The sequence below is a fragment of the Oncorhynchus mykiss genome, chromosome 6 (assembly GCF_057628025.1).
Source record: "Oncorhynchus mykiss isolate SJ-2025 chromosome 6, ASM5762802v1, whole genome shotgun sequence".
In the NCBI taxonomy this organism is placed as follows: Eukaryota; Metazoa; Chordata; class Actinopteri; order Salmoniformes; family Salmonidae; genus Oncorhynchus; species Oncorhynchus mykiss.
Window position 1 is genome coordinate 57,190,012 of NC_143027.1, and position 20,623 is coordinate 57,210,634.

Here is a 20,623-nt window from a genome sequence, read left to right on the forward strand (position 1 = left end):
AATGGTGTACCTTGTTAATGTGTTTACAAGTATGTTTTACAAGTATGTTTAGCGATTAAATCATTTTAAGAAAACATCCAGAGAAACAACTCATTTCAATCTGACAAAATACAGTACATCCACAGTTACTGTGGCTCGAACATTAAACTAGTTAGCTAGTTATACAGAAGGATGGCTTTTGGAATGAGACCAATTCCTTCCCCTAGCTCTCTACGCAAATGTAACATGAACACCATCACAGGTCTTTATAACTTAAGTTTGATTATAGTTCTGTTTTAAATGACCAGCCATATTTTAAACAGAGATTATAACTATGGAAAATAAATAGCAACCTCAAATTGATGGTTATTATGAAGACAAATTATTATTATTTTTTTTTTAATGTAAAAAAACAACAACAACAAACACCTTGTAAATTTACAACCCAACCCGTCGGAACATTTTTTGAGTTCGCTGAACATAAATCGGTAAAAAAAAAATGTTGAGGTGAATAAATACGCCTTTGACTTCTGTAACAACATGAGAGAAGAAATGCTTTGTAGTTCTGAAACAAATACATAGAAAATGCACATTTTATAGTAAGTAATGACCAAACACAAAAATGTTACATTTATAATATGTACAAATTATATAAACATCAATCTGCTTAAAAATGCTATAAAAATACACCATGACATAATTAAGTACATTAAATACAAACGAATCAGCCAACAAAATAAGAAAATCAAGGCAATTGGAGCTGAGGTGCATACACTGCTTTAACACAGAGGTACTACGATAAGTGTACAGTACCAAATATCCTTATTAACACTAAGAAATAAAAATAAACATTTGCCAAGTGACCATAAAGTAGAACAATATTGATCTATTCAATTCAAATCGTTTGGTGATGAGAAGTATTACGTAAAAAAATTCCCCACTTTCGTGGATCGTTTTATCCCATTACACTGCATTATGGGTGGACAAATCAATCAATCAATAAAAAAAATAAAAAAATCAACAGCAGTACTATAAACAAATAAAATAATGACATTTTTTTGGTAGCCTTAAAGACAGCTGGCCTACGGATCAGAGTGTTTGTACCCTTTTGAAATCCACTGAGTCATTGTGATCCGTACGGTTGAAACGCTCACGCTGCTTTTATAGACACAGAGAGATACAGCTCCATCAGAGCGTATAATAATACAACTACCAAGGCAGTCAATGACCCAAGCTCCTGTCCTAAAACCTGGGAGCACAATTCTCTACAGAACCATTTCAACATTCAGTCTAGGTGGATTGCAAGTGCAACACAACCTGGGGGGAAAAAAATGAAACAGAAGAACCATCTCTTCCAAGTGTTCCGACACAAAACATACGCTTTTTTTGGGGGGGCAGTGCAATAATCAAGTCCACTGGTCACAAGCATCTCACATGGTGGACCTGACGAATCTCTCATCTGGTAGAACTCCAACCAACTCCCTAGCAGGAGAATACAACACTGGCTCCCTTTTGACCGTCTTCTCTGGTGAGTTTCCTTTTTTTAGCTAAAGTAGGTTTGGCACGGGGTTAGGTGATAGGGAAGTGGTGCTGGAGGTCAGGGAGCAGAGTCACACGGCTGTCTCCTGGTCCTCTCTCTGGATCATCTGGTAGTGCTGCCGGTTCTCCAGGTAGGCTGCCAGCTCTGCATCCTTGGCCTTCTCTGCACGATGCTTTGGTGTGTCACCCTGCAGCACAAGAGAGGCAACTTGCTCAACATGAAAGACTGCAATGAAGAACCCAACTTTAATTAAGGCAGCATCTATTTCTCCCGAGGTCTAAACATTAAGCCGCAGAGTCAAAGATCAGTCTGCAATTATTTTTGAGTTGTTGGAATCATTTGTATTCAGATTTCATCATAGTTTAGATTTAATATTTCCAGTTATCAACAGTGAATATTCACCAAAAGCAAATCTAGAATGTTTTAGACTCAATAAAGGTTTTCTGATTCGTCCACGAGCTCCTGTACCATTTAAGATTGCACAAAATCAATTATTTCTAAGTGCTTGTTTTTTTTAAGAGCAGACCCCAACCAAACTCACAAGAGAGAAATAAGAGAGAAGGGAGAAGAGAACATGGCAAGAGGGTGAGACAAAAAGACAAGAAAAGTAATTGCTAAGATATGCTGACATCTCAAGGCCAAGAGTGAATGTATTGTGAGTGAGAAAGACCGACAGGCAGAAAGGGTGGCAGGATGAAGAGACGGCGGAGAGGAAAGAAAGCCAGGCTGAACTGCATCCCAAGGCCACAGGGTGTGAATCAGACTTGCCCCAAATTCTGCAAGATTATATTTTTCATCATTGCTTTTACTCACTGCTAGCTCACTGAGGGCAGAGAGAGAGAGAGAGAGAGAGGGGGGGGGGGGGGGTGTACAGGCTAGAGGGAGGTTGCTGAGTTGCTGAATGTCATGGGAATGTTTCATTTCGAGGAGAGCTACAGTACCAGAGTACGTTCAATGCATGATAGAACTGACTGGCCAGGACTACACTCCTCCCCAGGGACACCTCAAGCATTCTGCCAGTTGCTTACAGTATGAGAGACACTACATTGCAGACACACCACTTGGCAGTGAGATTTTGTATAAGAAAATTCTTCAAGCCTTGACATGAAAATCAAGAAATCTTAAATGTGGTAAAGTCTGAGCCTTCCAGGACCTGAAATCTGAGACAAAAACCATCTGTGGGGTCTTCAGAAGGAGGATGCTTGTGAAATACTGTAGTAAAAAATGTAAGCGTTATGCTCCAACTGCTTTTCCACACACTGAAACAAATGTATCCAGTTGTCTATCTCTGCAGGAGAGGGTAAACACATAAGACATTTTTATGATGGAGCCACTTGGAGGTAAGTACTTTAATGGACTTTGCAGGCATCTGGAAAGTTTGGTTCAGAGGGGACGTGTAGGGCACCGCTGTAATGCTCCCTCACCCGGTGTATAATTAGCTTGTCATAAGAAAGACGAGCTAATTTTCCTTCTGGATGATGATTAGGCCATTCTATACCCACCACTTATCCATTTTAGTCATTTAGCAGACGCTCTTATCCAGAGCGACTTACAAGAGCAATTAGGGTTAAGTACATTGCTCAAGGGCACAACGGCAGATTTTTCACCTAGTCGGGTCAGGGACTTGAACCAGCGACCTTTCGGACCCAACGCTCTTAACCGCTAGGCTACCTGCCGCCCTATCCACTGTAGAAAACCCTTCTCAGGGGTAACCTAAGCATCAACTTGGTTTATTTTGGCCAAATAAAGAGTAAAGCAATGAGGGAAAAGGGAGCGTTGCTCTCACCTGTAAGTCGGTCTTCATGAGGGATGCCCCTGCCTCTACCAGGTAGTGACAGATAGTCCTCTGACACAGTGACGCTGCTTTGTGCAACACTGTCTCCCCACTGAGACCGAGAGAGAGAAAGACAGACAGAGTAGATCCAATGAGTGTAACTTTCTATTTAAAAAACTTTAACTAGATACATCACAGAGAATATGTGTAAAATGAGCATTTCAAAATCCATGTCTTAAACTTACTTTTCTTTTTCTGTTACATCCAGGATATCTGTGGGTGCTGTTTTTTGGGAGGGGGCAGGGGAGAGAGAGACATTTCAAAGCATGTCCCTAAACCAATTACAATGCTCCAAGGTACTACTTTTATAAAGTCGTAAAAAGCTGGTGCAGGAGGAATTTGACAGAAAACATTTCCCTTTTCAAATATTGGAATGTATCATTCGTTGTTGAGCCAGAAAGACTCCATAAACGTCATCAAGCTTACACAGAGTGAGATGTATCTGCGCTGTGGCTTGTCTTAAACAATGCTCATGACCCTGAAATATATGGCGTTCCACACCTGGGACATAATTCTACTTTTAGAAAACATAGAGCCTACCGTGCTGGGTTAACTTCTGACACATAGTTGATATTTAAGGGTCACAGACTCACTTTGGGAAATACCACCGAATGATTCAGTATTGTGAGAGGGATGTCCTACCCACAGACTTAAATAGAACACATAAATGTGTATTGCCTTGTCCCTACCATTGTCCAGGATGTATTTGACAGTGTCCTTGCTACCAGTGTCCACAGCATAGTGGAGCAGGGTGCATCCTGAGGGGTCCTGCAGTGACAGGTCGGCTCCCAGTTTGTGCAGCTCCTTCAGCTGGGAGAAGAGGGCACATTGTTATGACCAGAGGCGTGGGGAAAGTGACTGCATGTCTAGAGGAATGGGGGAATAGACTGCATTTTTATTCATTGCCGACTAGAGAAATGCTTACCCTGAGGTAAAGTCATGACAGAAGTGACCATCATTCCCTTGTCGACTGTATCAATTAGTGAGCCTACATTCACTATACAGTAGACCTATATGCAGTGAGCAAATCCACTGGCCACTGTGGCTGCCACTCACCTTCAGATGGTCCTTGCTCTTCACACATTCAATCAACACTTCTGGTGATACTGTAAGTAATGAGAAATATGTGTACAGTAAGAAGGTAGCGATATGAGAGGAGGCTATAGATTCAGTAGTCATAACAACAGCAGACCATAATACATGACAGTGTCCTTTGGGGAAAGATCTGAGCAGAGTGCCAGTGTTCATTAATAGTTCTTTACGGGGCACTTGCCCGTTTGGCTTTAGTACTATCTGTACTATATATCTTATGTAAGACTGACAGTCTTGGGAAAGGAACCTCAAACTGAATTGACGAGCAAAAACATCAATCTATTTACTCAGCTAACACGGGTAGTAATGAGAGCAACATGCAGGTTGCTGCTTTCAGTAGAAACCCAGTATTTAAACACTGGATCATGAAACGTTTTAAATTAAAACAGATAATCACATTAGCGCCTGTTGAGTTCTTGGGTTCAGTCTCAATATGGCAAATCCTTGTTCAAAGCACCAAAATGCTCTTTGTAGATTATTTACCCTAATCCACCCATCTGCATGTTTTCCGCCAAGGCAGGAAAACAGTCAACTCAAAATTCCCCACAGCATTCTCCCAAATCTCAGTTAGCCAGCTCTGCAAGTCAAACAGTTGCTACCACGACGTCTGCGTCTGAAGATATGCTCTAGAATCCTGCTGTCAGAGCTGAACAACCAGAATTAGAAAGGGGCTGCTACTGGAAATATATATGTATATATATTTTTTTAAAGAAAACAACTCGAGAGATGCCAAGTCAGGTCTTGAGAATATATCCCGACTGGGCTCACGCCAGAATCTTTGAGAGATGGACTTGAACGCTAATGTGACGTGTGAATTTTAAAAACCCTTCCCCGCAGCACTCTAGTTCAAATGCCGTGAAATGCATATCTTAAGTGCCAAGAATTTTTTTGTTTGTTGGGGGGGGGGTAAAACCCTTTGCATGATGGCAGGTGAACTTGCGGGGGCATGTTCAAGCAGGGCCACAAAGGCTAAGAAGTTTTTAGCCACCTCTTGAATCCAGCTCAAAAAACCACCAGGCTCTAATCGTTCGACATTGGCATTATTCATAGTGAAACATAATTCTGACAGGAATTAGCTGGCGGTTTCTTAAACCTTGATTTTTCAAAACATCAAGCACGAGAGCAAAACAGTTGTGGGCACCGATTGGCCCACATCCACTTGCTGCCAAGTTAACTGCGTCAATTTATAATCACCTAGTGTTAACAATTCAAAGTGTGTTTGTTTTACCTTTGTCTGTATTGCACAGTGAATTCTTCTCTGACCTGGGGGAGATCGAGAACAGGACACAATTAAAGGGATATAAAACAAACAGTTAACTTCTCAGTCTACAAAACAAATGCATGTAAAGCCCATCTCTCTGCACCCCTTGGGTTTTCATAGCAAACATCCATGATAGGAAAAAAACTAAAACAAACCAAATCCACAAAACAAAATGAAATGTCCCAAAAAAAAGACTTACTTCGGTTGCATGGATTTGGTGTTGGTTCAGAGGAGAGTTGGTGGGGTTAATTATACAGTCCCTTGATGTGCTCTGTTTTTCCAGGCGTCCCTTGCCTGCCAACTAGCCCAAGGTAAAAGATTCTAATACGTGTGTTTGCAGCCAAAAGAGCTCCCCCTCCCTCCCTCTCCTCCATTCTGTTTCAGCCAAACTCACACACGCACACACACACACACACACAGAGCTGTGTCAGTAAGGCAGTGTGAGTGGACGGAGAGGCAGCTCTTAGGCCTCCCTGCTGTCACTCCGGGTTATGTTACTGTCTGATCCTGGCTGGGCTGTCTGTTTGCCGGAAGCCAAATCCCCCACACACTAATCCACTGAGAACTGACACAAGACTGTAACATCAAACGCACACAAGCAGGAACAGTGAAGCCGAGACTGACTGTCTGAGGAGCAGGCCCTGTACTGACCAGACAGATTATTCTACTGACTTCCTGGTCAACCCCACCTCTCTCAGGCTGGCCTAAAGATTGGTTCTTCATCTTTGTTATTATATATTATATATCTTTGGTATGAAAGGTGTGAATATATAAAGAACATTAGAGGGTCAGAGACCATTGATATCGTCAGTGATATTGTTAACAAACATGCCCCCATAAAGAAAATGAGAATGAAAAACAGGTTCAGCCCCTGGTTCGACAGTGATCTTACAGAGTTACATGCACATGCATACTCACGCTGACTGGCTCTCATTCAGGCAAATGAGAAAAAAGTGCACTCGGGCTATCCGGAAGGCCAAAGTTAGTTACTTTAAAGAGCAGTTTTCTCTCTCAGTAGGTCTAACTCCAAGACGTTCTTGAAAACGGTTAAAGACCTGGAGAATAAACCCTCCTTCTCAAAGCTGCCCATGCCCCTTAAAGTTGAAGTGGTTGTAAGTGACAAGAAACACATGGCTGAGCTTTTTAATCACCACTTCATTAAGTCAGGATTCCTATTTGACTCAGCCATGCCTCCTTGCCCGTCCAACATTTACTCATCTCCAACCGCTTCTAATGCAACAAGCCAAAATGCTATTCCCTCTTTTTCCCCTGCCCCGCTACAAGGTTTCTCCCTGCAGGCGGTCACTGAGTCTGAGGTGCTAAAGGAGCTCCTTAAAGTTGACCCCCCAAAAACATCCGGGTCAGATGGTTTAGACCCTTTCTTCTTTAAGGTTGCTGCCTCTATAATCACCAAGCCTATCTCTGACCTTTTTAACCTGTCTCTCCTCTCTGGGGAGGTTCCCATTGCTTAGAAGGCAGCCACGGTTTGTCCTTTATTTAAAGGGGGAGATCAAGCTGATCCTAACTGTTACAGGCCTATTTCTAGTTTGACCTGTTTATCAAAAGTGTTGGAAAAACTTGTCAATAATCAACTGACTGGCTTTCTTGATATCTATAGTATTCTCTCTGGTATGCAATCTGGTTTCCGCTCAGGTTATGGATGTGTCACTGCAACCTTAAAAGGTCCTCAATGATGTCATCATTGCCCTTGATTTTAAGCAATGTTGTGCTGCTATTTTTATTTACTTGGCCAAAGCTTTTGACCATTCCATTCTTGTGGGCCGGCTAAGGAGTATTGGTGTCTCTGAGGGGTCTTTGGCCTAGTTTGCTAACTACCTCTCTCAAAGAGTGCAGTGTATAATGTCAGAACATCTGCTGTCTCAGCCACTGTCTGTCACCAAGGGTGTACCCCAAGGCTCGATCCTAGGTCCCACGTTCTTCTCAATTTACATCAACATCATAGCTCAGGCAGTAGGAAGCTCTCTCATCCATTTATATGCAGATTATACAGTCTTATACTCAGCTGGCCCCTCCCCGGATTTTGTGTTAAACGCTCTACAACAAAGCTTTCTTAGTGTCCAACAAGCTTTCTCTGCCTTGTTCTGAACACCTCCAAAACAAAGGTCATGTGGTTTGGTAAGAAGAATGCCCCTCTCCCCACAGGTGTGATTACTACCTCTGAGGGTTTAGAGCTTGAGGTAGTCCCCTTATACAAGTACTTGGGAGTATGGCTAGACAGTACACTGTCCTTCTCTCAGCACATATCAAAGCTGCTGGCAAAGGTTACATCTAGACTTGGTTTCCTTTATTGTAATCACTCCTCTTTCACCCCAGCTGCCAAACAAACCCTGATTCCTATGACCATCCTACCCATGCTAGATTATGGAGACGTAATATATAGATCGACAGGTAAGGGTGATCTCAAGCGGCTAGATGTTCTTTACCATTCGACCATCAGATTTGCCAACAATGCTCCTTATAGGAAACATCACTGCACTCTATACTCCTCTGTAAACTGGTAATCTCTGTATACCCGTCGCAAGACCCATTGGTTGATCCTTATTTATAAAACCCTCTTAGGCCTCACTCCCTCCTATCTGAGATATCTACTGCGGCTCTCATCCTCCACATACAACACCCGTTCTGCCAGTCACATTCCTGTAAAGGTCCCCAAAGCACACACCTACCTTGTTCACTCGTCTTTTCAGTGTGCTGCCGCTTAGCGACTGGAACGAGCTGCAACAAACACTCAAACTTGACAGTTTTATCTCAATTTCTTCATTCAAAGACTCCATCATGGACATTCTTCCTGACAGTTGTGGCTGCTTTGCTTGTTGTCTCTACCTTCTTTCCCTTTGTGCTGTTGTCTGTGCCCAATAATGTTTGTACCATATTTTGTGCTGCTACCATGTTGTGTAGCTACCATGTTGTCGTCATGTGTTGCTACTATGCTATGTTGTTGTCTTAGGTCTCTCTTTGTGTAGTGTTGTCTCCCTTGTTGTGATGTGTTTTGTTCTATATTTTTATTTAATTAATTTTTAATCCCATCCCCATCCCTGCAGGAGGCCTTGTAGGCTATCATTGTAAATAATAATTTGTTCTTAACTGACTTGCCTAGTTAAATAAAGATAAAATAAATTGTATTCATTGAAAATAAAAAGCCCTGCCTAAATAGATACTATAATGGTCATGAAGATGTTGTACCACTTGCTCTGAGTGGCCATCTACCAGGATTAATGGCTAAACAAGCATTTAGTAAAACCATATCGATATTAAAAGATGAAGAGATTTTGGTGAATAAATAAAGCATTATTACAATCTTACAAAACAAACCCCATCTTGATTTTCAGGTGGAATACTGCTGTATTTGTACTAGTTTGATTTGGGAAAATGGTAGTGAATTAGAAGGAAAATCTTCACCAGACAGAGTATACTCTTTTAGAAACCGTCTGAAACTTCCTGTTCCTGGAAAGCTACCCTCGTGGAAAGCTACCCTGTTCCTGGAAAGCTACCCTCGTGTAGGTTTTCGTCCCAAACCCAGTTGTAACTAACCTGATTCAGGTGATCAACCAGCTAATTATTAGAATCAGGTGCATTAGATTAGGGTTGGAGTGAAAACCTACTGGACTGTAGCTCTCCAGGAACAGAGTTGGGGAGATCTGGTCTAATCTGTTGGAAACCTGGATCAGTACAATCGCCTGGACTTGGAAAACAATACAATTAGACGCAACAGAGCAGATGCTTGCTGTGCAAAGCAACACATTCTGATCATGGTAAATCGGAGTAGAAAATAATCCCTGTAACAAGTATTTCCCCAAGGTCTGGGAGTCCTGTATGTCTGTGGGTCACTAATGGGCCTGCTTTCCCCTGTTAGAGGTAATTAAACCACACAGAGCCCACAGTCTCTCTCATCAGCCCAGGAGTCTCTCACAACTATCCAGTCTGTCTCCAGCCACCCCTCACTACAGTCTCACTCTCTAGATAAAACTTTGATCAAAGACGTTGAGCGTCTTGTCAAAGTTCCATTTTTAAAATTCTTGACAAAAGGCGGCTGGCTTCGTGTCAGCTGTTTTCTAGCACACGTCATTGGTAGGGCTGGGAATTTTCCCCCATCACTAGTCATTAGGCTGGTTGGCTGTGGAGGAGGCAGACGCTAGCAAGAAAAAGTGGTAGCTATGGGTCCAGTGTTCATAAACTGAGGGGATCACAGAGTAAGCTCCTCATGAAGGCAACAGCTACTGGGCCACATTCGATAAAAGAGAGAGCGCCAGCCATGTGGTATTTACAGTTGAAGTTGGAAGGTTGGAGTCATTAAAACTCATTTTTCAAACACTCCACAAATTTCCTGTTAACAAACTATAGTTTTGGGAAGTCGTTTAGGACATCTACTTTGTGCATGACACAAGTAATTTTTCAAACAATTGTTTACAGATAGATTATTTCACTTATAATTCACTGTATCACAATTCCAGTGGGTCAGAAGTTTACAAACACTAAGTTGACTGTGCCTTTAAACAGCTTGTAAAATTCCAGAAAATTATGTCATGGCTTTAGAAGCTTCTGATGGGCTAATTGACATAATTTGAGTCAATTGGAGGTGTACCTGTGGATGTATTTCAAGGCCTACCTTCAAACTCAGTGCCTCTTTGCTTGACATCATGGGAAAATCAAACAAAATCAGCCAAGACCCCAGAAAAAAAATTGTAGACCTCCACAAGTCTGGTTCATCCTTGGGAGCAATTTCCAAATGCCTGAAGGTACCACGTTCATCCATACAAACAATAGTGCGCAAGTATTAACACCATGGGACCACGCAGCCGTCATACCGCTCAGGAAGTTCTGTCTCCTAGAGATGAACGTACTTTGGTGCGAAAAGTGCAAATCAATCCCAGAACAACAGCAACGGACCTTGTGAAGATGCTGGAGGAAACATGTACTAAAGTATCTGTATCCACAGTAAAACAAGTCCTATATCGACATAACCTGAAAGGCTGCTCAGCAAGGGAGAAGCCACTGCTCCAAAACCGCCATAAAAAAGCCAGACTACGGTTTGCAACTGCACAAGGGGACAAAGATCATACTTTTTGGAGAAATGTCCTCTGGTCTGATGAAACAAAAATAGAACTGTTTGGCCATAATGACCATCGTTATGTTTGGAGGAAAAAGGGGGAGGCTTGCAAGCCGAAGAACGCCATCCCAACCGTGAAGCACAGGGGTGGCAGCACATGTTGAGCGGGTGCTTTGCTGCAGGAGGGACTGGTGCACTTCACAAAATAGATGCCATTATGAGGGAGGAAAATTATGTGGATATATTGAAGCAACATCTCAAGACATCAGTCAGGAAGTTGAAGCTTAGTCACAAATGGGTCTTCCAAATGGACAATGACCCCAAGCATACTTCCAAAGTTGTGGCAAAATTGCGTAAGGACAACAAAGTCAAGGTATTGGAGTGGCCATCACAAAGCCCTGACCTCAATCCCATAGAAAATTTGTGGGCAGAACTGAAAAAGTTTGTGCGAGCAAGGAGGCCTTACAAACCTGACTCAGTTACACCAGCTCTGTCAGGAGGAATGGCCCACAATTCACCCAACTTATTGTGGAAAGCTTGTGGAAGGCTACCCAAAACATTGGACCCAAGTTAAACAATTTAAAGGCAATGCTACAAAATACAAATTGAGTGTATGTAAACTTCTGACCCACTGGGAATGTGATGAAAGAAATAAAAGCTGAAATAAATCATTCTCTCTACTATTATTCTGACATTTCACTTTCTTAAAATAAAGTGGTGATCCTGATTGACCTAAAACAGGGAATTTTTACTCAGATTAAATGTCAGGAATTATGAAAAACTGAGTTGAAATGTATTTGGCTAAGGTGTATGTAAACTTCCAATTTCAACTGTATATGTAGGCCGTGTATTGTCTGTGATACAGTTCGTGAAAAAGAACCATGCAAGTAAGATATATCTTAAGAGGAAAGTGTGCTTTGATTTACTAAAGCCGCTCAGTTTCACCCACACTTCATGAAAATGTAATGAGTACTCCAGTCTTACATTACATCAAACTGCATTATCAGTTCCTTTACAGTTCCTGTGACAAACAGAACACTCTCAGGGTTGAAAAAAAATAAGATATGTTGGTATGGAAACAAGAGAAGCAGACTAAAGTTAAGAAAAAGTGATCACAATCGGGCAAAGCATATGTTCAAGCCCTGGGATCCTGGCAGCAATTTCCTTTGAGAGTGGGAACAAAATATGCAGCTAAGATGTGTTGGGCAACATCGAGCCCCAAACCACTGGCCTAACCTCTGTCGCTAATGGATTGTCAGTGTGAGGGAGATCCAGGGCAGATTACACACAGTTTACGCAAATATCTGCTTCACCTCATAATTAGCCTCTACAGTCCAGACACACACATCTCCACCAACCAGACAGTTGTTCTCCAATCACAGGGAGAAGGACTTCAGAAGCTTTTATGTGTGCCCTTCTACAGTAGAACTAATGCCTAGGCATTAGCTCTGGGAATAAACATCAGTCTTCAGGTCTCAGGCAAGGTTACTCATTATGTGATCTCACCCCCCCCCCCCCCCCTTCCTCCTCCACCTCTCCACATTGACCCCAGCAGCTGATAGATATCAACTGATCTGCGTCATAGAATCAAGGTTGCCTGCATGACTATAGACAATGCTAATCAATTGAGCTAAAGCAACAGGATTGCCCTTAAAGTCACAAGCTGCACGATTCACTGCTGTTGAATGGTCATTTCAATGAATTCTATTCTGTCAAGCAAAGTGGCAGGGCTGCAGCTCGGCAGAAAAACACACTCCAGAATGTGGTTTTAAAAATGGGGATAATCTTTTCTTATTAGGAAGTGAAAAGCAAGCCTGCTGGATGCTTAGAAGCCAAAGCTGGTAACAATTTGTCATCCCGGAGATCGTTAATGCAAACAGTCTGTACATTCCTGTGTAAGTGCGAAAAGACAGTCTGTCTCAGAATAAGGTATACTGGGCAATTACCTGGTGGTTCGGTTCAGCACATAGATCTTTCGAAACACAAACAATGGTATGGGGAGCCATCTTTTCTTACCATTGTTAATTTAACAACGTTTCAGAATGTTTGATGCATGCTGGACTGTGTGCTCTGGTATAATCAGAGCTCCCTACAGTATTTATTGAAATGGTAAATACAAGGTTTCCGTCATACTGTACACATGTATTGATTGTGATGCCCTGAGAAGCTTACATTTTAGAGTTTGAGCCCATCTACATGGAGCTGCTGTCCAAATCAACATGATTACATTTTAGAGTTTGAGCCCATCTTTGTGGCGCTGCTGTCCAAATCAACATGATTACATTTTAGAGTTTGAGCCCATCTACATGGAGCTGCTGTCCAAATCAACATGATTACATTTTAGAGTTTGAGCCCATCTACATGGAGCTGCTGTCCAAATCAACATGATTACATTTTAGAGTTTGAGCCCATCTACATGGAGCTGCTGTCCAAATCAACATGATTACATTTTAGAGTTTGAGCCCATCTACATGGAGCTGCTGTCCAAATCAACATGATTACATTTTAGAGTTTGAGCCCATCTACATGGAGCTGCTGTCCAAATCAACATGATTACATTTTAGAGTTTGAGCCCATCTACATGGAGCTGCTGTCCAAATCAACATGATTACATTTTAGAGTTTGAGCCCATCTACGTGGCGCTGCTGTCCAAATCAACATGATTACATTTTAGAGTTTGAGCCCATCTACGTGGCGCTGCTGTCCAAATCACATTACATCTTATGTCATTAACGTCTACTATCCATGCAGTCAAAACACACCCTGCAAATAACAACCTCCGTTTTTAGTAGGAACATGCATTACACACAGATGAGCACTATCATTACAAAATACAGTGAATAAAGAACATAAAATGTGACATCTTATAACGCCACCTTAGTGGATGTTACATGTTCATTTAAGCGGATTTGTTGAACCTAACCTCAGAGGAAAAGCTGACAGTGATTTCCTTTCTATCAAGGCTCAAATAACCTCTCTTCAAAGACTAGCTGATTACTGTCTAATTACCCATTCAATATAAAAACAAATCCCTTGCTAGCATCCTAAGCATTTTACCCGGACATCAAGAAAAAAAGAAAAGCTCCAAATCTCAAATGAATTACGACATTGGAAATAATTATAATTGCACGACAGGGAAGCATTACACAGGGAAAAATCTGGCAAGGAAAAAAACTACAAAATGCATTAATCAGTCTGTTTGGCAGATCACTGAAGTGACAAGCAAAACTTAAAATTCGGAGTAATTTCATCCGGCTCCTGTTTGGAGTGGCTTTTTGCGGTGCTGCACACATGACAGCGTTCAGAAGATGCAACTTCTCATTAGTCATCTCAGTGGACATGGAGAGGATCCATCATGCAAATTTGCCTCCACAGACGAGACTCAATCAACAGTGAATTAGCATCGCTGACAAACAAGAGTGGCAGAAACAATGACACATAATTCATTGTAAAATCAAATGTGAGGATGTGCCAAATATGAATACTCTAAGGTAGTCTCTCTCACGCTCTCTCAGCGGTCCAAATGGAGCTATTTGTATGTAAACGATGGGATGGGGCACGGTGACAGCGAGCGGGAGCACATGGGCCTGTTTGTGCCATATGGTTCCATCAGCAGCTGAATGCCATCCCACATTCTCATAAGCATCCTGCCAAGCTGGGAGGTGAATATGATACTATTGTAAGGACAATGTTACCATGACACAACATGAAAAAATATATATATTCCACTGAAATTCAGTTTCAAAGATCTGATTCTCTCTCTTCACTGGGATGCTACTGAACAACATGCCACATCTGGCACATTGCGTGGAGGTGTGTGCTACTTTGTCGACTCCAGACCAAGGAACTAGTAAGCAGAAACTTTGCTAGGTAAATACATTCTTGTGTGACAGAGAGGGCAGAATTGAGAAAGTGACTTGGTGAAGAGAAAGAAAGTGAATGTGTTGAAAGGGGGCTTTGATCTCACCTCAATGTTGGGTTGATCTCAGCTGCAGTAGTGTTAGACCGATGGATACATCCGGCCCTTTACGACAACAGCAAACAAATGGACGGACCAAAAAAAACAACAACAACAGATGAGCACATTGATGATAAATCATAAATGTGTAAACATGCAAGATAAACAATAGAAACAGAAACAACTGGAAAGCCTCTACAAACAAAACCTCATTTCGAGAGCGGGTTATTGACATTGAGATGGTATGGTTGAGTTTGAAGTTCATCAGCTGTAAAAAAAAAAAAAATATTTTTTTTTTTAAATGTTGAAAATACAACTTGCAGTACGCAAAACTTACAGTGAAGTGCACTTTCACTCAAAGGAATAGCAGTGCTTCACCCCTTGTGACTGTATTGCATTTTCACAGCCCACTGCGGCCCCGGGCACAAAGACCATGACGGAGCTATAGGTACAGCAATGGAGCGCAGCTAGCCAACCCTGTTTTATTTTAAGTTATTTTCTCATTTTACCATCATTGTGCCATGGCAAAATGGGCTCCAGTGCCTGTATTGTATGTGGTGGTGAGCGGCCGTGGAGCCTCACGGTCCCTGTTATTGGTGTGGCCACAATATCAAAGAGCAGCCTAACTTAGTCTTTATATTTCATGGCAGATTCGATTTGGAAGGGCGAGTCTGTGGCGGATGCTGTTATACTCTGTGTCATTTTCCCTCCTCTCTGGCTCCAATATAGGGAGGTAATATAAACAAAGCACAATCAGCACTGAAAACAAGCCCTACAAACCATTCTCAGTTCAAACACGTAATAAGAACGAATGATATTATGAAAGCAAAAATAAAAAATGTTGTTTTGATGCGTTTGCCCATGAAAAAACACACACACACACATACACACACAAAAAAAAACAGCATTTCACTGCTTGTCATCTCAGTTTCATGAGACAAAAGGAAGTGAACCATAACACTTTTCTGAAACGACGGACCATGACAAATACATACAACCCCACCGTGAAGAATGCATTTCCCTTGCAAAAACTAGAATGGAACGGTGCTTTGCTGACCCAGTGACACTGCAGACTATTTCATGGAACAATTCCTGGCCAAAGTAGATTTGTACACCTGCAAGGAGCCATACTCTTAACAGTGTCACAGGCAAGACCCTTTCCTAATGTCAGACCCCTTTCCTACTCAGTCCAGGCGAGCGTGACAGGAAAGGGGATGGAGGCTACACCAGTTCTGTCCGATAATGAGTGTTGGCTAAATCTCCCCCAGCCTCAATCTACTCCTGAGCATATCTCACCCTGCCAGGGATATGGCCAAGGCTTAAAACAGTCTGGCACTGCCGGACCTACACACAGTGGAAGTTAAAAACGGTGTTTAAAGCCCTCTTACAATAGCACAGTGTGAGGCTAGTATGGCTGACTGCATTGTATGTTAAGTAGCATCAAAGATCGAAGTGTGTTACAACAACAAAATCAAAGCTGTAATATGTGATTTGGGAGATTGGCGGGTTGCCTCAGTCCGGGCACCACCCCTGCGTTTTAGCCTCTCTCCTCACCTGGTGAGGGCAGGCTTACTGGACCTGAGAGAGTCGTTGTGTGCCAGTGCCTCCACCACCGAGCTGTCGCTGGATATTCGCTTCCTCTGAGTGGTCTTCTGGAGCTCCATGATCCTGAGAGAGAGAGAGAGAGAAGGGGGAGAGAGAGAGAAATAGAGAGAGAGAGAGATAGACAGAAAAGAGAGAGAGAGAAAGAGAGACACAGTATGTATAAGAAATGATGAGGTTTGAGATGGCCTAGAAGGTATCACACGTTGTATACATTACAGAAAGAAAGTAGTGAGTACTGTATCTATTCCCGCCGGGTCCTGAAGCGGAGGTAAACATTTAAGCCTTTTCTTGTCATTATAATAAAGCTAGTTTACATCAGAGGTGGGCACTGTATATATAAAGAATAAAGTGTGTTTACATTGCTGGGGGGGGGGGGGGGGGGGGCGCACACTGTACAGATGAACCCACTTGGAAGATAGAAACCAGAACATTTCAACCATTGGGAGCAGAGTGCATAAAGCAAGAGAGAGAACTTGTGTATATGAGACAGAATTATAGAATGATGGGGGTCTAAAGAACGAATAAGAAGGTTCGCGATGGAGGATAGGAGAAATCTTAAAAATGGTAAAAAGTTGCAGTTAAAAGACACTAATATGCAATATAAATGTTCCTGTCATCCAGCACCTACAGTACTCGCTTTGAAGCTTGTTTTCCTCCAATAAAGGAAAAAGAGAGTGTAAAAATGATAAAATGGTGTTAAATTGTTAATACAACCAATAATAGATAACAACAACATTCTACTTTTTGAATGTCTTTTTATATTCCATTCGAACTGAAGAGCTGCAACAAAAGAGCCGAAGTGCTGTGTGGATCATTATTTAAACGCTTGGGGTCTTGTTGTGGAGCGTAATGATCCGAATCATGCTGTGGTGCTGGGTCTGTCTGTCTACCACCGACCCGCTCCATCTCTCCCACATTCGTCACATTAGTATGTCTGACTTCCAACCAGGACCAGAGGCAAGTGGAACAAAGAGCATACACCCGGCATACAGGAAACGTGTCTGCAATGCTAAAAGAACATGCAAAATATTTTGGAATATAGGAGTAGGGATGTTGTTTAGATCAATTAGGGAAAGTAGTGATGCTTTTGCAGGGGGAAAAGTTGAAGGGCAGGACTTGAACCAGGGAAGCGCGGAGCCTAGAAAATGTAGAGATTCTCAGGAGTGAACAGTCTGCACTTGTGTCCTAACCGAGATGTGCACAGCTGCATACACATTGTCTGTTCAAATCGGATTGGTGATTTATGAAATATTGATCATATGAGAAACAAAGATGATGAAAGACTCTGACATCCCATTAATAAGACTGTTTTCCAAAGATCCCAAGCTGATATCTTTAACTAATAAAGAAAGATCCACAGCAGGACTACTTTGTATTTCCAGGACTACGGAGGTACCAAAACAAAGCCTTACAAAACCGCAGCTATTCACTGTGACAGAGGAAGAGCACTGAACACAGGAAACAACAATATTATTCGAGAGCATCATGACTCGTGAACGTGTGTTTATTGATCTAACTGCTCTTACTATAGATCTGACCCTGACATAGACCTCACCGATCCCCCAAACTCTAAACCTAAGCCCCATGCTCAGCCGGCCACTTCCCCATGTCCCGTTTAGAGCCCAACCCACTCTCTGGCTGCCTGCTCATGAAGATAAAAACATTATTGAAAAGAGTTAAACAGCTACGACCCAAAACAAAAACACAGACATCTTTATGGAGACAAATCCTGCTTTGACAAGAGCGTCAAACGCAAAATGGATAATCAGATTGGGAGTGAGCAACTCCCACCCTCAATCTCAGTTGTGATGTTCGATTGTGGGTTTGTGAGATTTTGAAATAGAATCTTGATTCTAAGGAAGGTGGGAGTGAAACATAAGCAGTGAGGCAGATTGGTACTGCATTCATTCCCATTTAAGATGGAACGCTGGGTTGTTGCTCATCACCTCCCACATTCATCCTCCTCCACCTATTCCAACCCACACAATCAAATTTGCATTTGAAGAAAAAAATAAATAAATTGGCCCTGGCAACACACCCTGGCTGCAGAAGTATCTATTTTCAAAAGATCCAAGTGTTATATGTTTGAGGAAAATAAAGCAACACAGTACACACTTTGTTGTTGAACGGCGTTCTGCCGGTGTAAACCGTCATTTTCCATGAGCTTGAATGTGTTCCACCCAAAAAGATCTTGGACTTAGTGTATTGATCAGTCTAGAGGCATATATCAAGAACACAGAAATCCCTGCTACATCCAAGTGAAATGCAAAGGAACCTTGTATGGCTATACGGGGAGACACGTCCATGGGCAGGTAAACAATCTTTGGGAGGACAGGATAAGTTAAGAAGGAGGAGGAAAGGAGAGGTGAACAGGAAGGAAGGACAGATCGATACCTCTTCCTGACAGGAAAGGGGAAGCCGGAGTGACAGGAGAAGAAGTGGGATGGCCATGGCCTCGCTGTCTGAGTGTGGGCTGGTGGGACTGACGGTAAGAGGAAAGGGTACAGAGAGGAAGAGGAGAGGATGAAGGAAAGTAGGGCAGAAGGAAGGGCAGATGGGAGGATGGAGAGAGAACAGAAAAATTCTGGGATGTTTTACTTTAATAATATGCCCCCCCCCCCCCCCACACACACACAAAAAAAACACTTTAAAAAAAATATTATACATTTAAACTGATCTGTGATTAGGGAAAGGAGGACAAAGAAGCCAAGGATCTTCAGAGCCAGTAGCAGGAATAGTTAAAAAAAAATGGTACAAGATCAGTTCAGCAAATTAATTGGTTCTGAGAAAAATGATGTTTATGCTAGTATGCAAATAATGTAACAGTTAGGATGCGCATCGTCTTAAATTTCCTTTGATGATTTGATACATAACCAAGAGACTAAGGTGGCATTCATCTATGACAAATTACATTCAACACAGTGCTACTTCCAAACATCACTGTCCAGGTTTTCCTGTTTAAAGTATTGTAACTACTACTGCAGGACCTGACGAAGCACAACCAAAACCCCTGGACCAAGCCCCCCCCCCCCCCCCCCCCCCCCACTGCACATCTAAACACATTAACCACAGCCTGTCTTTCGAGACTACAGGGATCCTTTTATTAGGAATTCTATTTCAAGCCCCAGCCAGCAGCATGAGAGAACATGGCAAAAATAACGTGGCCTCTGCTTTGAAAGCATCAAAAGACAGTCTGTAGAAGACGTGCCAATAGACCACAGGGCGAGAAGAGAGGGAGAGAGAGGCTACAATCCCACATGCCCTCAGAGATAGTCCCACTATGTTCGCTTTGGAGGGGGGGGGGGGGGACGTGTGGGCCGGGTTAGGATCTGCCTCTGTCATGTTTGAACTCCATGAACCCACACCTCCTCTTCATCAAACTCTCCTTAAATCCCTAAATGGATGGGGGACAGGGGCCCGAGCTAAAGTGTAGAGAAGAGAGATTTCCACTAAGGTGAAGTTAACTGTAGAACAGAACTCCACAGAAAAACCCTCTACTGTACAATTAGGTACAACATTGTCACGCCCTGGTCTTAGTGTTTTGTGTTTTCTTTATTATTTTGGTCAGGCCAGGGTGTGACATGGGTTTATTATGTGGTGTGTTTTGTCTTGTTTTTTTTTGTAGGTATCGGGATTGTGGCTTAGTGGAGTTTTCTAGTATAGTCTATGGCTGTCTGGAGTGGTTCTCAATCAGAGGCAGGTGTTTATCGTTGTCTCTGATTGGGAACCATATTTAGGCAGCCGACCTGGGATTTGCTGGAGCAGTGCGAGGAGGGTTATAGGAGAATGGAGTTGGAGAGACGAACACGGCGGCGTGGAAGGAAGCCCGAGAGTCAGCCCCAAACATTTCTTGGGGGGGCACAGGGAGAGTGTGGCAGAGTCAGGAGTCAGACCTGAGCCAACTCCCCTGTTTATCGTGAGGAGCCAAGGAGGAGACCAGAACCAGAGGTGAGAGGAGCAGAGACTGTGAAGGAGTTAATGGGGAAATTGGAGGAGAGAGTTATGAGGGAGTTGCTGTGTTGGTGCTTTAGGCACGGAATTCGCCCGACAGAGCGTGTCGGGGATTTGATGGCACCTGGGTCAGCGCTCCATACTCGTCCTGAAGTGCGTGTTAGTCGGCTGATGAAGATTGTGCCAGCCTCACGCACCAGGCCTCCTGTGCACCTCCCTAGCCTTGCACGTCCTGTGCCAGCCCTGCTCTCAAGATCTCCAGTACGCCTTCACGGTCCGGTCCATCCTGTGCCACATCCACACACCAGCCCTCCGGTGGCAGCTCCCCGCACCAG

At 42.8% G+C, this 20,623-nt stretch overlaps 1 protein-coding gene across 35 annotated transcripts in view; it reads right to left on the reverse strand.

Annotated features, from left to right (window-relative positions):
- Positions 1 to 361: 361 nt before the first annotated feature.
- LOC110526199 (diacylglycerol kinase zeta) overlaps positions 362 to 20,623 on the reverse strand; it is a 119,651-nt gene continuing 99,389 nt past the window's right edge. For 28 of the 35 annotated variants that reach the window (XM_090238371.1, XM_090238367.1, XM_090238370.1 and 25 more), the window contains 8 exons: positions 16,287 to 16,400; positions 14,742 to 14,798; positions 5,674 to 5,708; positions 4,410 to 4,459; positions 4,043 to 4,163; positions 3,539 to 3,575; positions 3,306 to 3,405; positions 362 to 1,706 (listed from right to left, as the gene is read on the reverse strand). In XM_090238371.1, the coding sequence (XP_090094497.1) occupies positions 1,590 to 1,706; positions 3,306 to 3,405; positions 3,539 to 3,575; positions 4,043 to 4,163; positions 4,410 to 4,459; positions 5,674 to 5,708; positions 14,742 to 14,798; positions 16,287 to 16,400 (631 nt within the window). In that variant the 3' untranslated portion in view covers positions 362 to 1,589. Of the gene's footprint in view, positions 1,707 to 3,305; positions 3,406 to 3,538; positions 3,576 to 4,042; positions 4,164 to 4,409; positions 4,460 to 5,673; positions 5,709 to 13,538; positions 14,430 to 14,741; positions 14,799 to 16,286; positions 16,401 to 20,623 lie in introns of those variants that run through there. The other 7 variants (XM_090238382.1, XM_090238383.1, XM_090238381.1 and 4 more) reach the window with 2 other exon arrangements.